The sequence below is a fragment of the Hipposideros armiger genome, unplaced genomic scaffold, assembly GCF_001890085.2.
Source record: "Hipposideros armiger isolate ML-2016 unplaced genomic scaffold, ASM189008v1 scaffold_171, whole genome shotgun sequence".
NCBI lineage: Eukaryota > Metazoa > Chordata > Mammalia > Chiroptera > Hipposideridae > Hipposideros > Hipposideros armiger.
Window position 1 is genome coordinate 346,518 of NW_017731521.1, and position 14,025 is coordinate 360,542.

Below are 14,025 nucleotides of genomic sequence, written 5' to 3' on the forward strand. Positions count from 1 at the left end.
TCCCACACTGCTTGGGTTTCCCTTATTCCTCGTTGACAACCAGCGCTGCTGTTTGACAGGGTCCCCCTTCCCTCCGGCGTCCAGCCTTTCTCCGGAGGCCTGGCAGCTCCCAGGCAGCCTCGGGAGGGTACAGTTTATGCCTTTCTGATGAACTGCCCCCTTTCTCCTCATCGGGAAATAAATGATGCTGGTTGTCACCTGTTCGCTCTTCAACCTCCAGCTGTGCAAGGAGAAAATCTATGCTGCATCCATCTCCCCTGAGGCATGAGGCCGCTCAAAGCCCTGTTTCTGTTTCAGGACGATCAATCTGGAAAACCCTGTGCTGAAGCAAGTGCTGGAGAGGAGGCACGAGGTCCTGTGCGTCCTGATACAGAAGATAGTGACAACACAGAAGTGTGTGATATCGGAGCACGTCCAGGTGGAGGAGAAGTGCGGCGGCATGGTGGGAATCCAAACCAAGACGGTGCAGGTGCGGGCGTCCCCGGGGTGGGGGCCTGGGGCCAGAGGGCTGAGGCCACAGCGGCCGCTCTGGTTCCTGCCATCGGGACCTTGGTCAGGGTGGTGGTGTCTTCATTCATCAGGACTTTTTCTGTTGCCAGTTAAGAGAAGTCCAACTTCAACTGGCTTAAACGAGAAAGCATTTGTTGGCTCATGTAATTGAAACGTTTGGGGGAAGCTGGCGTCAGTTACTGCTGGACCCAGGACTTCGAGAACGTTGTGAGCTGCCTTCCCTGAGACACTGTCTCTTTCCTTGTGGTGCAAGCACCAGGCTCTCTTCCCACCTGCTGCCGCCCCAGGGGGAAGGGCGCTTCCAGGCTGGGTCTCACTGCACCATCTAGGCAGACTCAAGGCCAGGGCAATAGGATGCTCAGATTGGCCACACTGGCTTGGATCAGGTGCATTTCCAAAAGCAAATGGGTCTGATGGGCCCAGGCCAGGCCAAATGCACAGATGACCCCCAGAGCCCCTCAGAGTCTGGGGCCTCACAACGATTACTGTGGGATTAGCTGCCTCAAATCCTTTGTGGATTGAGTTAGGGAAGGTGGGGACCTTTACATCTGTGTGTATAAGAAGCATAAACACATGCTTCTGGACTAAAGTCTTACTTAACAAGCTGACCCCTGAGCCAGCACTAGACTTCAGTGGAACAGGAGGCTGCCAAGCCGCTGTGTCTCTTCCTGCTTGCCCTGGTGCCTGATACTCGATTCTTAGGGATTTACTTTTTGGGGTAATGTTTGGCCTTTGCTAGAGGACCCAGGAATGTTGTGTCTGGAAGGAGGTGGGGATACAGGTCTGGACCTGGACTCTCCCTGGGGTCGGCCAGCTGGGCGGGCTGGACAGCGGTGATGAGGGATGTGCCTGATGGGAGATCACTTCGGCTGGCCCTGCCAATGTTTCTGCCCACGGCGAACCCCACCAAAGGCCCAGAGCCCACCTGGGAGTCAGGAGGCTGCCCGTCATCACGCTCTGACCAGGATCAAGTTGCTCAGAAAGGTCTCTGATCTCGTGTTTGGGCAACAAATGGATTCTTGTCTTCCTCTCGCCTGGCCAGTGTGGAAAAGGGGCATATTTGCAGCAGTGTTTGAAGGAGAGAGCTTTGGTGCCTGACTTCCTGGCATCTCCTGCCCACCCTTCTCATCCGGGCTTCTCCTTCCTCCAGCCTCTGCCCTCATTTTAACAGCTCAGTGTGCCATCCACAGGGGTCTGGAATGACGAGCACGGGGGGCTCTCTCTCAGCTAGGTTCTCCCCCTCCGGCTTTCCTGTTGTGTAGGATTTTCATTAGGATTTCAGAGTAGCTTCCATAATCCTCCATGAGGGAAATGGGGAGTTATGTTGTCTTATTCGTTATCTTTATTCAGCGCCGTAGACCTAACTTCCCTGCATCCGACTCAATAATCTTACCTCTGTGCCACCAGCTTGGCCATTTACTTGGGAATCTGTGTGCACATCATGAGGCTAATCAGGATGAAACCTAAACTCTGCCAGCTGGCTCCTCCTTTCCACTTGGTTATGTGGGCACTGTCTGGGCACCACTTGAGTGCAAGACACTGGGCTAGCCACAGTGGGGGGCAAAGAGATCTGGGGGGTCTGAATACACAGGTGGGAGCATGTGCCCTCACCCACAGGTGTCAGCGACGGAGGATGGAACCGTCATCAAGGACAGCAACGTGGTGCTGGAGATCCCGGCTCCCACCACCATTGCCTATGGCGTCATCGAGTTGTATGTGAAACTGGATGGCCAATTTGGTGAGTACCGCCTCCTGCTTGGGGCTCTTAGGAGTTGGCTGAGCCAATGCTGAGGGTCACCCCACCTTCCCCTGGGGTACACACTTGTAAAGGCTCCCCTACCACCTTGGGGATCACAAGGCAAGAGATATGAGAAGACTTGGGGATATCCCATGACAAGGGGACAAGTGGGCAGCATTAGGAAGGCGTGCGGTGAGGTTTCACCAGCATGGCACAGCGTTAAAACTGTGTCATCTGCAATCAGACAGACTGGAGAGCAACCCTGCTGCCACACTGCCCTGTGAGGTCTTGGGCCAGCTCTTGAGTCTTGCTGAGCCTCACCCTTCTCTGGGAGGGAAAGACTCCCTCACAGGGCTGTGGGGATTCAGGTATATGAGGAAGTGCCTGGCATAGCGGTTGTTTATGAAATACTCCACCTTAGCTATTAACAATATCATCATCATTATCATCTCACCTTCCTTCCCCCAACATGAAGCCTGAAACGTTGCCCTCACCAGGGCGTTTGAAGCTGGGTGATCCTGGTTGTTGCATCATTTGAACAAAAATAAGGGTTTTGGTTTAGCTTGTGTCTGCCGGTCTCAGGTGTGCACGGCTGAGAAGATGTCGTGTTGAGTCTGAGAAAACAGACTGCTTCTAGGGGGTCATGAGAATACATGTCACATAATAAGTGAGTGTTGACCTTTGGGGGTATGGTAATAATATTACGGTTATGTGTATAAGAGAGTCATCTGTTTTTTGGAGAAATTGATACTGAAGTCTTCACAGATGAAATGGTAATGAAGGTGTGGGGTGGGTCGAGGTAAAGAGCTGTCATTGGAGCTGGTCGATGGGTGTGTGAGGTTCATTATACTGCTCTACTGTTGTGCAGTTTCCCATCTCCATGATAAAAATGTTTTAAAAAATGTGCCATAATCAACTATGCACATGTCTATGGCTGTCTCTGGCTCACTCCCCATTTGGTTCCTGCCAGGTGGGGAGCACCAGCTTAGGGATGAGGAGTGTTTGGGGGTCAGCCTTTGCACCAACTGTGAGCACACGAGTCACCACACCATCGGGTGACAGCTGCGGGTACTCAGAACACTGATGGTCCTCACGGGACAGTCGGCAAGCTCGGGCCTGTGAGGAGCGGAAGGAGACAGCTGGGGCCCGGGATGCAATTGCCAAGCCTCCCTGCACCTCAGGGAGGTGACAGAAAGCAAAGGTGTCAGTTTTAAGAAGTTGGCCTAGAGTGGGAGGTCAGGTTCACATGGAATAGCAAGAATTGTGACCTATATCCTTTCGGCTCCTGGTTCCAAATTTGTGTCACCCTGGGCATTATTTTATTCTTTCTGAAAGACTTGTCCATCAAACCGACCGCACTATTAAGATGAAGTTGTCCCTCCCGTGTTTGTTATTAGTATATCATAAGTCATGTTCTCAAATCCATGTATGTGATTCCAGCCCAGGATGCTTTACGCCTTGGTTATTCCGTCCAGGTGGATTGCGGTCGAGGTGTCACTTTTCAAAGGCTTTTTGCAAGCCTGGCTGACACCTTAGGATGCCCATGGATGCTGGGAGGACCTTTCGGTGGCTGGGGGCCAAGCCAGGGTGCCACTCCAGGCAGTGGGGCCACAGGAGTTCCTTCCTGTTTCTCTGAGGAAGTGGTAGCGTCCTGCCCTGCCTGCAGCTCTGTTGGGGCACCTGTCGCTCCTACAGGGGGCCTCTTTGCTCAGATGAGGTTGGAAAGACACACAGCCTTGCCTGGTGTGGCTCTCCTGTTTGCATTTCCATTTCAAGCCTTTTATCTTGGCTTGCTTCCCTGCCTTTGAAAACAAACTCTTCTTTGTGCTGCTGCAGAGGTGCCCTGGGGAATTCTCGTTCCTTTGGCTCCCTCTCCACACCCTGACTTAGGAAGCTGTGCTCCATTCGTTGTCACACTTCCCACTGCTATGCCTGTGCCGCGTGGTGGTCGGGCCATCGTTCTGAGACTCAGTGCCTGATGTTTAAGACAGCTCTGCTTTTATTTTTCCCATCTGTGTTTTCTGTCGCTCTTGCCACAGAATGTTCTGATCTGGCTTCATAAACATAGACCCGCAGGGCAGGACGGGCCCTTACGGGGCGGCCTGGTCAGGCCTCCCACCTTCTGGGTGGGGGTGCAGTATGTCCTTTGAACCTTTGCGAGGAGGCCGACTCCTTCTTTGTCCTGTGGGGGAGACATCTGTACAGCCGCCCTTGATGAGAGATTCTCTCCATCATGACCACTTCCTTCACCAGCAGCTCCCCGCACCTCCCACCCCCGTTTCCCACCCCAGACTCTTAATTGGCTCCTCGGCTTCTCTTTCTCATCTGTTCCATCCTAGCAGTTAGCTAATATGATTAAAAAAAAATCTTGGTCATTTCACTCACCTGCTCCAGCACCCTTCTGAGGCTCCCTTCGGCCCAAGATAGTCTGCACTTCCGCTCGCCTTGCGGCCCAGCCCCAGGGCGCGTCCAGCTGCCCTTGTCATCCCCAGCACTTCCCGAGGAAGCCATCTGGCCCAAGTTCACGCACCATCTGGGAACACCCCGCTCTCTCCTATCCCCAAGTCCCACTACCGCTGCTCCTGTTTGGAGCATGCGCCCTGCCTCCCTGCCCTGCTAATTCCTACTGAACCTTTAGGTGGCGACTTAGGCGCTGCTTCCTCCAAGAAGCCACTGCTTGTTCTCTCTCTGCACCTGCCCCTCCGGCTTCAGCGACCCATCCACCTCCTCCACTGCCACTCGTATTACCCCACCCCACCCAGACCATATGACTGCCAAGGCCTGGGGTGTGGTCCTTGTGTGTCTCTGGCTCCTAGCACAGCGCCTGACACTGAGAAAGCATGAAGGAATTGGCAGTTCCGTCAGGGGGCTGTGTGTGCGCTATGGCGAGTGGTGCTGTGCCACGAACTCCTAACACATCACTTGGGGCCCCACAGAGCTCTTGGCAGGACTTGAGGCTGTCAACTGGTCCCTTGTCCTTGGAGAGTGAAGTCATTCCCTAGACACTTATCTGCCCGTGTCTGGTGCAAAGTTGGGAGCCAGCCGGCGGCATCTGGGTGCTCCGTGAGTGTGGGTCGGTGGGTGAGCGAGTAAATGAGAGTCTCGTTCATCTGACATAGCCATTGCATCTTCATGATGGCATCAGTGCCCGCAAGCAAATGAATGGATGTGCTGATGCCCATGACTTTCACACGTCATGCAAGTACCAGGCTCAGCCCCGTTTTTATCCCATAGCCAGTACTTAAGTGCACACATGGTTAAACAGAAGCATAAAAGAACGCTAATTCGTGAGTTTACTTATTGTTTTCTCTTAGCAAGGACATAAGAACTGCTACATTTTGTACTTACAATTTAGGTACCTTAGTTGGTTCTCAAATATGGAAGTATTTAAGGAAACATTTCTTGTTATTATTTAAAAAACTTTTTATTATGGAAAATTTCAAACGTGTTCGAGAACATATAATACAATGAGCCCCCATGTACTTCATGCTCCAAGAATGAGATCAATTTATGCTTCATCTGTAATTTCACCACCTCCCTCCATTCCCACTCAACTGTTTTGAAGTAAATATAGTTTTGCCTATAAATATTCCAGTATCTTTAAAAGATACAGCATTTTAAAAATGAGTTTTACTGTCATATAAATTCACGTAGAATATATTTTGTGTCTAGATTTTCCACTCAACATGTTTGAGAGTCATTCATAATTGTAGAAATAAGTTCATTTTGTATTGCTGTATCGTGTTGTTTGTTAATGAAGTTGACTCTTTAAAAACAGAACCATAGAACCTAACCACTTACGCGCCTAAATATAGTCAGTAATTCTATAACGTTAGTTCAGTCAAATCACATCTATCCACCACATTCAAATTTTCTGTTTCATTCATATGCGGTGAGTTCTGTTTGTTTAGAGATGGTTTGTTCCAATCAGGCTAAGGAAATACTTCTGATGTTTGAAAGGCTGCCTCCTACCTGTTCAAAGAGGACACACGGGGAGCCTTATGTTAAGAACAACCGAACAACCGTTTCTGCTGTATTTTTAGGAAGTGGGTGTGTTTTGGTCCAACAGCATAATATGTGTAGGGAGCAGGTTTGTGGGGAAGAGGGTGGATGTGTTTCTTCTGCCTGGTCCGAGTTAGGAAAAGCCGGGTCTGAGGTTGCACCAGCAAGGCCGAGTTGACCCTGTGCTGACTCGTCCTCTTCTCCTGCATTACAGAATTCTGCCTCCTGCAAGGGAAGAGTGGTGGCTTTGAGCACGAGAGGAGAAGCGACTATGTTTTCCTGGACCCACCCCTGCCCTTTCGAGAGCTTGCATTTCTGGACGTGCCAGATGGTGGGCAGGGGCCGCCTGCCCCGGATGGGCCATTGGGTGTTTTAAAACAAGGTATGGCCAGCAGCGTGGACATAGTGGGCTGATGGCTAATTGAGTGCTATACTCTAAGAGGGGATGTGGCCGTCAGGAGTGGTGACGCCTCAGTGACTTCACGGAAAACATTTGAGAAGAGAGAGGACGGTGCCTCAGAGTCAGGCCTCATCCACTCAGCAGGGTTCACGGAGGTCGGATCTTAGGGAACCTCAGGTCTTAGGGTGTCATGTTTTGAGAAAGTGGCCGGAGACTGAGGACTGTAGGAGTCAGGAGCCCAGCATATTTTTTATCCATTTTAACCACAGAAGCCTTGCTGACTGCTAAGAATAGCTAGTCAGCAGTAAGAAGAGAAAACCCAAGTTTTGCATCTGTTTCATTATATTCCAGGCTTTACTGCCAAGACAAGCAGCGCTTTGTCAGCATCGCAAAATGTCTCTTGGAGGCTCTTTATCCACATGGCATGAGGCCGGATGGCGCCATGACGTCCAGGGAGGAGGGGAGGACCTGTGGCTCAGCTGCAGTGATTCCTTTTGCTCCCCACAGCATTTTGTGCTTCAAAAAGTTGGGCTTTTTTTTTAGGGAGGGGCGGGGTTAGGGTGGGAGTGTAGTATAGAGCAGAAGAAGAGATGAGCAAGGAAAAGGAGAAACAAGTAACTGTGTACGAGCTTAGAAAGAGCGAGGAGCAGCTCAGAATATGCTCTGGCTTGGAGGCTCAGATGAGACACACAGTGGAGCTTCCGTGTCCCAAACCAGAGGCTTGTGTTTCTGTAGCAACACGCGTGTTGCAAGAAACGGCAGTGAAGGCCCAATCTTAAAATAAGGCTTTCCTGGCTTATGCAGGCCCCTCCTCTGCTCCCTCCAGACTGATGACTGGGTGTGATTCTCTGCTGCCATGTAAGCACTGTCGATGTCACGATGTCACAATGTCACGGGTTAGAACCATAGCAGCAGTGGCCCTGCAGCCTCGAGCCGGGCTACAGGGAAATGAAAAGACTGTGGGCTGCAGCTCTCTTATAACTTCCTGTCCTCCTAGCTCACCGTGTAAGTGGGCCGCTCTAGTCAGCTCGGGGTAGAGTGGGGACCAGGAGTAGGGCAGGGGCTGGCCTGGCTTTGTGCCCTTGGACCCTAGACCAACCAGGCCAGAGCCGCAAAGACCCAGCTGTGTTTCGAGGGTAGGTTTTGAATATGTCAGTCACTGACGTGACACGTTCTTCTCCATGGGAATCTCTACAACCCTTCTGCCATCAGCAGAGGTGATGCATTTATGTACTAGTGTGCGTCCCAGCGTACAAAAGCTTTTAAATCGCCGCTGAGCCTGCTTTACTAGGAGCTTTGTGCTTTTTTATTTTTTAAAAGGCAGATGCTAAGGGAAGAGGCTCAAGCATCCAGCAGAGGCTGTAAGCAGCCCAGGCGGGTGGGCCTGAGCGCCATTCTCCAGGATGGGGGCAGGGGGCCGGGGAGAATGGGCAAAGTGGAGTAGCTGTGTTTGCTGTAAAAACAGGGCGCCAGCCTCTCTGAAATGCATGCGTCCAATATTAAAGGATACAAAACCCACAATGTATTTTAAGGAAAGGCTTGAAAAAAGAATAAATTTTGGAATCTGCATGGCTCTGAAGCATTGTAAAAGTGCTGAGTGATGTTCAGTAACTCAGCCTTGATGGTTTACTGCTACAGAAATCACGCTGAAGAGGAGTCTAAATGATTTTTCCAGAGAAATAATGGATTAGACGTAATGTTTAGTGAGTCATCAGAAAAAAGAGTGAAGTCTGACACAAAACTGGGCAGCCCTCTTCCTTGGCTTTCTTTTTCTGCCCCTCCGCCCCCCATCCTGGAGAATGGGCGCTGTAGTTTGGTTATTGAAAAACACACAGGGTGGTATTGAACTCCGTGTCCTTTACTTCTGAGTGCCATGACTGACTGTTCAGCTAGAAATGTCTGTGAAAGGACTGAGGACAATGAGCTATAAAAAGGCAGGAGTTGCTGTCCCTGTTCTGAGCCACGCGCAGCAGTCACCAGATGGGTGTGCTCTGCTGCTTTCAGTGACTCAGCCCTTGGAGAGGAATTTCCAGCCCTTTGTGGAGCTGCCCGAGCACCAGCGGACGGCATTGCGGGGTGTCCTTCAGGTGGTCCTATTTGATGAAGAGCTCCTCGCAGTCCTGGAACAAGTGGTAAGACCAGCGATGTGTCGGGGCGCAGTGTCCCCACCTGGGTTTTCTGTACAGGTGGATGGGCTGGACTTTGGAGGAAAAGCCTTTGAGCTGGGATAAAATTGTGTTTAAAATTTCCCCACTTCCTTTGAACCCTAAAGTTTCATTTTTTTTTCTTACTCCCAGGACCTTAGTTTTCTAACTGCAGAAAGGTAGCTGATGCCACGACTCAAGGGTGGACTGGTTCCCTAGGGCTGCGGTAACAAATTCCCACAGACGTCTTGGCTTAAAACAGAAATGTATTCTCTTATAGTTCTAGGGATGTCAGCAGGGCAGAGTCCTCTCCTGCCTCTCCCAGCGCCTGGTAGCGCCTGGCGTCCCTCGGCGTGTGGCTGTGTGGCTGCAGTGCAGACTGCCTCCGCATCGCCTCCCCCCGTGTCATCTCCTTTTCTGTTTCTTAAAGGACACCCACCGGTGGTGGATTTAGGACCCACCCTAATCTAGGAGGATCTCATCTTGAGATCCTTCATCTGCAAACACGTTTATGCCAAATAAGGTCACATTCTGAAGTTCCTGGTGGACGTATATTTTGGGGGGTTGGCAATGTTCAGCCCCCTCCCCGACACTGTGAACGAATAGTACCTGGGCGAGGCTCAGTTGACTGTCCCCTGATGAGAAAATCTCACCTGGGGATCTGTGGTTTCAAAGCACAGAGAAGAGCGCAGGGGCTTGCTTTTCTCGGGAGATGACGAAGGGTAAGGGGCGGGTTGTATGTTGTGGGCAGAGGACCTGGGTGGCGCCCAGCTTGGCCTCGCGCTCCATCCCCTCTGCCTCTTTCTCCTCCCCCCTGCAGTGTGACGACATGCTCAGCGGCCTGTCGCCCACCCTGGCGATACTGGGGGCGCTGAAGCCCCCACAGCAGCAGGACCTCACGGCCTTCCTGCAGCTGGTGGGGTGCAGCACGCAGCAGGGCGGGTGTCCCCGCCCGGAGGATGCCGTCAGCAACCAGAAGCTCTTTTCCGTGGCCTACTTACTGGTCAGCGCACTAGCAGGTACGGTAAAAAGAAGAAGACTGCTGCTGCTTTGAGAGTGCTCTGCTCACTGCTGTGGCAGATCGGTACAGATGGTCCCTCCCTCGGCAGGAGGGGAAGGGTCAAGAAGGGGAAGGCTGAGGCAGTTTACATGGTTCCCATGACGTCACAGACCCGGGCATGAAGGAGGCCTGGCCACCACCGTCCTCCTCCACTCTCGGAGGGCACTTGTCTTTCTCCCAGGGAGGGCAGCGCACGGGCACACCCCTCACCAACACAGGAGGGCATGCTCCACCCGCGGGCCCGGGCAGTGCCGAGTGGCGGTGGCTTTCACCGGGCAGCTGCTCTCTCCCCAGTGTTTCGGTCCTTCCGATCCTCTCTGTGGCCCTTGTTCCCTTTTACGATCTTCTGGCCCCGCCCGAGCGCAGTGGCCACCAGGGCTGGGAGACTGCGGAGAGCGTGGCGATGCACTCGGAGGCTGGGCCCTGCAATGGCCCTCCCAGGAGCCGCCCTGCCTCTTCTCTGCCACTGCCTTCCAGAACTTGCCGTGCCAGAGGGTCTGTGGCATCAGGGTGGCGATCCTGCATGAGGAAACTGGGCTTTTAGTTCCTTCTCAAACTGGCAAGACCTGGCAAACCAGCCCAGTCTCGGTCCCCACAACCTGGTTTCAAGGTGAGACGAATCAGGACATTGGGTTCCTCATACATTCAGGGTTCTTCCCCAGCACCACATGGGAATGAAGGCCCAGGAATTTTCAGTTTTTAAATAATTCAAAGAGAGAGTGCCTCTCCCAGATCTCTGTATGCTGATGAAGGTATGCTCTGTGGCTTGTTCCAAGGCCTGGATTAAAGTCTGGACTGGGACAGGACATAGAGCCCTGTGGACCGCCCTGACACCTGTCCCTGTGTGAACATCAGTGTGGCAGACAGTCTCTAAAGGAAGGCATTCGATCGGGGGCTAATTCACAGGCCAGACTTCTCCAAGCTGTGAGAAGCCTTTTCTTCACTGACCCTATTACTTATTGAAATATTTGTATCAATCGGCTGGATTCGTGGTGTCAGATGGGGTGCACATGGCCGACACAGTGCATGCGCCACAGTCCCCTGCCCCCTAAGCCTGGAAGCCCCTAGGAAAACCGTTAGTTAGGTGCAGCTGAAACGATCTGCAGCCAATCTCTAAACCTAGATGCCCGTTTGCATCTCTCTGAGCTGAGATTTCATGTCCGTGTCAGTCACCGTGGGGTCAGACCAGTGGAAAGCTCTTGTTACTCCTTGGCCCTCCTGATTGGCCTTTCCCTCCTAGACAGCCTTCTCTTCTTAGAATCTGGGGAAAGTGCTGGAACAGAAAATGGCCTCTTTTTGAGTCCTAGTTCCAGCTCTCAAAATAACACCAGCTTTCGGTTTTATAGTGTTTAACTTTCTCTCATTGAGATGTAATTTACATTACATTATATTGATTCAGGTGTACAACATAATCGATATTTGTGTGTATTGCAAAATGATCACAATATGTCTAGTTAACATCCATCACCATAGTTACAATTTTTTTCTTGTGATGAGGACTTTTAAGATTTACTCTTAGCAACTTTCAAATACATGATACTGGACTGGTAACTATAGTCACCATGCTGTGTATTACATCCCCATGACTTATTTTACAGCTGCAAATTTGTACTTTTTAACCACCATCACCCATTTCGCACCCTTTCCCCCCAATTTGGCAACCGCCAATCTGTTCTCTGTATCTATGAGCTTTTTATAAATTTCACATATAAGTGAGATCATATTGTATTTGTCTTTCTCTGACCTATTTCACTTAGCATAATGCCCTCAAGGTACAACCACTTGCCAAGTTTGTCAAAAAATGGCAAGATTTTTTTTTTTATGGCTCAGTAGTATTCATATACATCTTACACTTTCTTTATCCATTCATCCACTGATGGACACTTAGGTTTTCTTCTATGTCTTAGCTATTGTCAGTAATGCTGCAGTGAACATGGGGTACATATCTCTTTTCAAGTTACTGTTTTCATTTTCTTTGGATAGATACCCAGAAGTGGGATTGCTGGATTCTATGGTAGTACTATTTTTAATTTTTGAGGAACCTCCATACTGATTTCCATAGTAGCTGCACCAATTTACATTCCCATCAAGAGTGCACAAGGGTTCCCTTTCCTCTACGTCCTCTCCAGCTTTTGTTATTTCTTGTCTTTTTGATAATAGCTGTTCTGACTGGTATGAGGTGATATCTCATTGTGGTTGTGATATGAATTTCTCTGATGATTAGTGATGTTGAGCACCTTTTTATGTACCTCATGGCCATCTGTTTGTCTTCTCTGAAAAAATGTCTATTCAGATCCTCTGCCTATTTTTTAATCAATTGTTTGTTTTTTTTGCTATTGAATTTATGAGCTCTTCATATACTTCGGATATTAACCCCTTATCAGACATATGATTTACAAATTTTTTCCCCATTGGGTAGGTTGCCTTTTCATTTTGCTGATGGTTTCCTTTGCTGTGCAGACGCTTTTAGCTTGATGTCCCACTTGTCTATTTTTGCTTTTGTTATCAAATCCAAAAAAGTCACCAAGACCAATGTCAAGCAGCCTATGTTTTCTTCTAGGAGTTTTATGGTTCAGATCTTATGTTCAAATCTTTGATCTATTTTGAGGTAATTTTGTATATGGTGTAAAGTCATGGTCCCATTTTCCCAACACCATTTACTGAAGAGGCTCCATCCTATATTCTTGGTTCTTTTATTGTAAATGAATTGACCATGTATATATGGGTTTATTTCTGGCCTCTCTATTCTGATCCATTGATCTGCGTGTCTGTTTTTATGCCAGTACCATACTGTTTTGATGACTAGAGCTTTGTAACATAGTTTGAAATCAGGGAGCAGCTTTGTTCTTCTCTCCCAAGATTACTTTGTCTATTTGGAGTCCTTTGTGGCTCCATACAAATTTTAGGATTGTTTGTTCTATTTCTGTGAAAAATGCCACTGGAATTTTGATAGGGATTGCACTGACTCTGTAGATTACTTTTACTTTGGGTAGTATGGACATTTTACTATATTAATTCTTCCAGTCTATGAGCATGGAATATCTTCTCATTCATTTGTCTTTTTCAACCTCTTTCATCAGCATCATAGTTTTCAGTGTACAGGTGATTCCCCTCTTTGGTTCAATTCATTCCTAGGGATTTTATTCTTTTTGATGCAATTGTAAATGGGATTGTTTTCTTAATTTCTCTTTCTGATTGTTTGTCATTAGGTATAGAAACACAGATTTTTGTACATTAATTAATTTTGTATCCTGCAACTTTACTGAATTTATTAGTTCTGTTTTTTTGTTGGTTTTTTTTTTTTTTTTGGTGGAGTCTAAGATTTTCTATATATAACAGCTGATTTGCAAATAGTGAGTTTTACCTCTTCCTGTCCAATTTGTATGCCTTTTATTTCCTTTTCATGCCTAATTGCTCAAAGCTAGATGTTTGGGGGGCTCATCTCTCTCCTAGGTCTTAAAGTTGGGGTGCCTGATGTAGGTTTTAAACCCTTCACTCCTCAAGGAGAGGCTCTGGGTTGAGAGTTCCCTCTTGATTGAGAGTTGCCAAACTGAGGTTAGGGTTTAGTGCGAGAGCGTAAACTACCTGGTCTGATGTGGGGATTTTCTTGTTCAACCAATGGGTAGGAGTGGCTCAGGTAGTTTTTGGGTTTTTCTCAGAGGAAACTGTTACACTGTAGCTGTGGATTCAGGGCATGATGGGAGGAGGTGAGTTCAGGGTCTTCCTATGTCGCCATGTTAAACCGGCCTCCTTTGCATCACCTGTTGGAAGCTCTTCAGTCCCAGCCCCTGGCCTGTCCCCCAGAACACTTCCTCTACCTCTCTGTGACCTTAAGTATGAACTCCCCAGGTCTTATTTGTAAAAGAGTCAAAATATGGAAGAATGATCAAAATAAGTCATTTCAATTCAAGAAACACTGAACAAGCCTGTACTACGTTTTAGGCGGCACTGCTCGGTGCTGAGGTAGAAAATCATCATCCCCGCCCTCAAGAAAATCCGAGTCTAGTAGTAAACTTAGTTGGTAAGCGCTGTAATGCAGATGTTGTTCTTTTATCCTGCTGTCCCTAGCACCATGCTCAAAATAGCGAATGACCTCCTGAGTCACATGGAACAAAAGTGATTCCAAGAATAAGGGATGATGATGATTCCCTGGGACTCAGGAGCCACCTCA

At 49.2% G+C, this 14,025-nt stretch overlaps 1 protein-coding gene across 2 annotated transcripts in view; it reads left to right on the forward strand.

Moving 5' to 3' along the window:
* The window catches only part of GSDME (gasdermin E), a 52,325-nt gene that overhangs the window by 32,382 nt on the left and 5,918 nt on the right, over positions 1-14,025 (forward strand). For both annotated transcript variants that reach the window (XM_019652011.1, XM_019652012.1), the window contains exons 4-8: positions 298-469; positions 2,128-2,248; positions 6,465-6,632; positions 8,655-8,782; positions 9,615-9,813. In XM_019652011.1, coding sequence (XP_019507556.1) covers positions 298-469; positions 2,128-2,248; positions 6,465-6,632; positions 8,655-8,782; positions 9,615-9,813 — 788 coding nt within the window. The remainder of the gene's footprint in view (positions 1-297; positions 470-2,127; positions 2,249-6,464; positions 6,633-8,654; positions 8,783-9,614; positions 9,814-14,025) is intronic.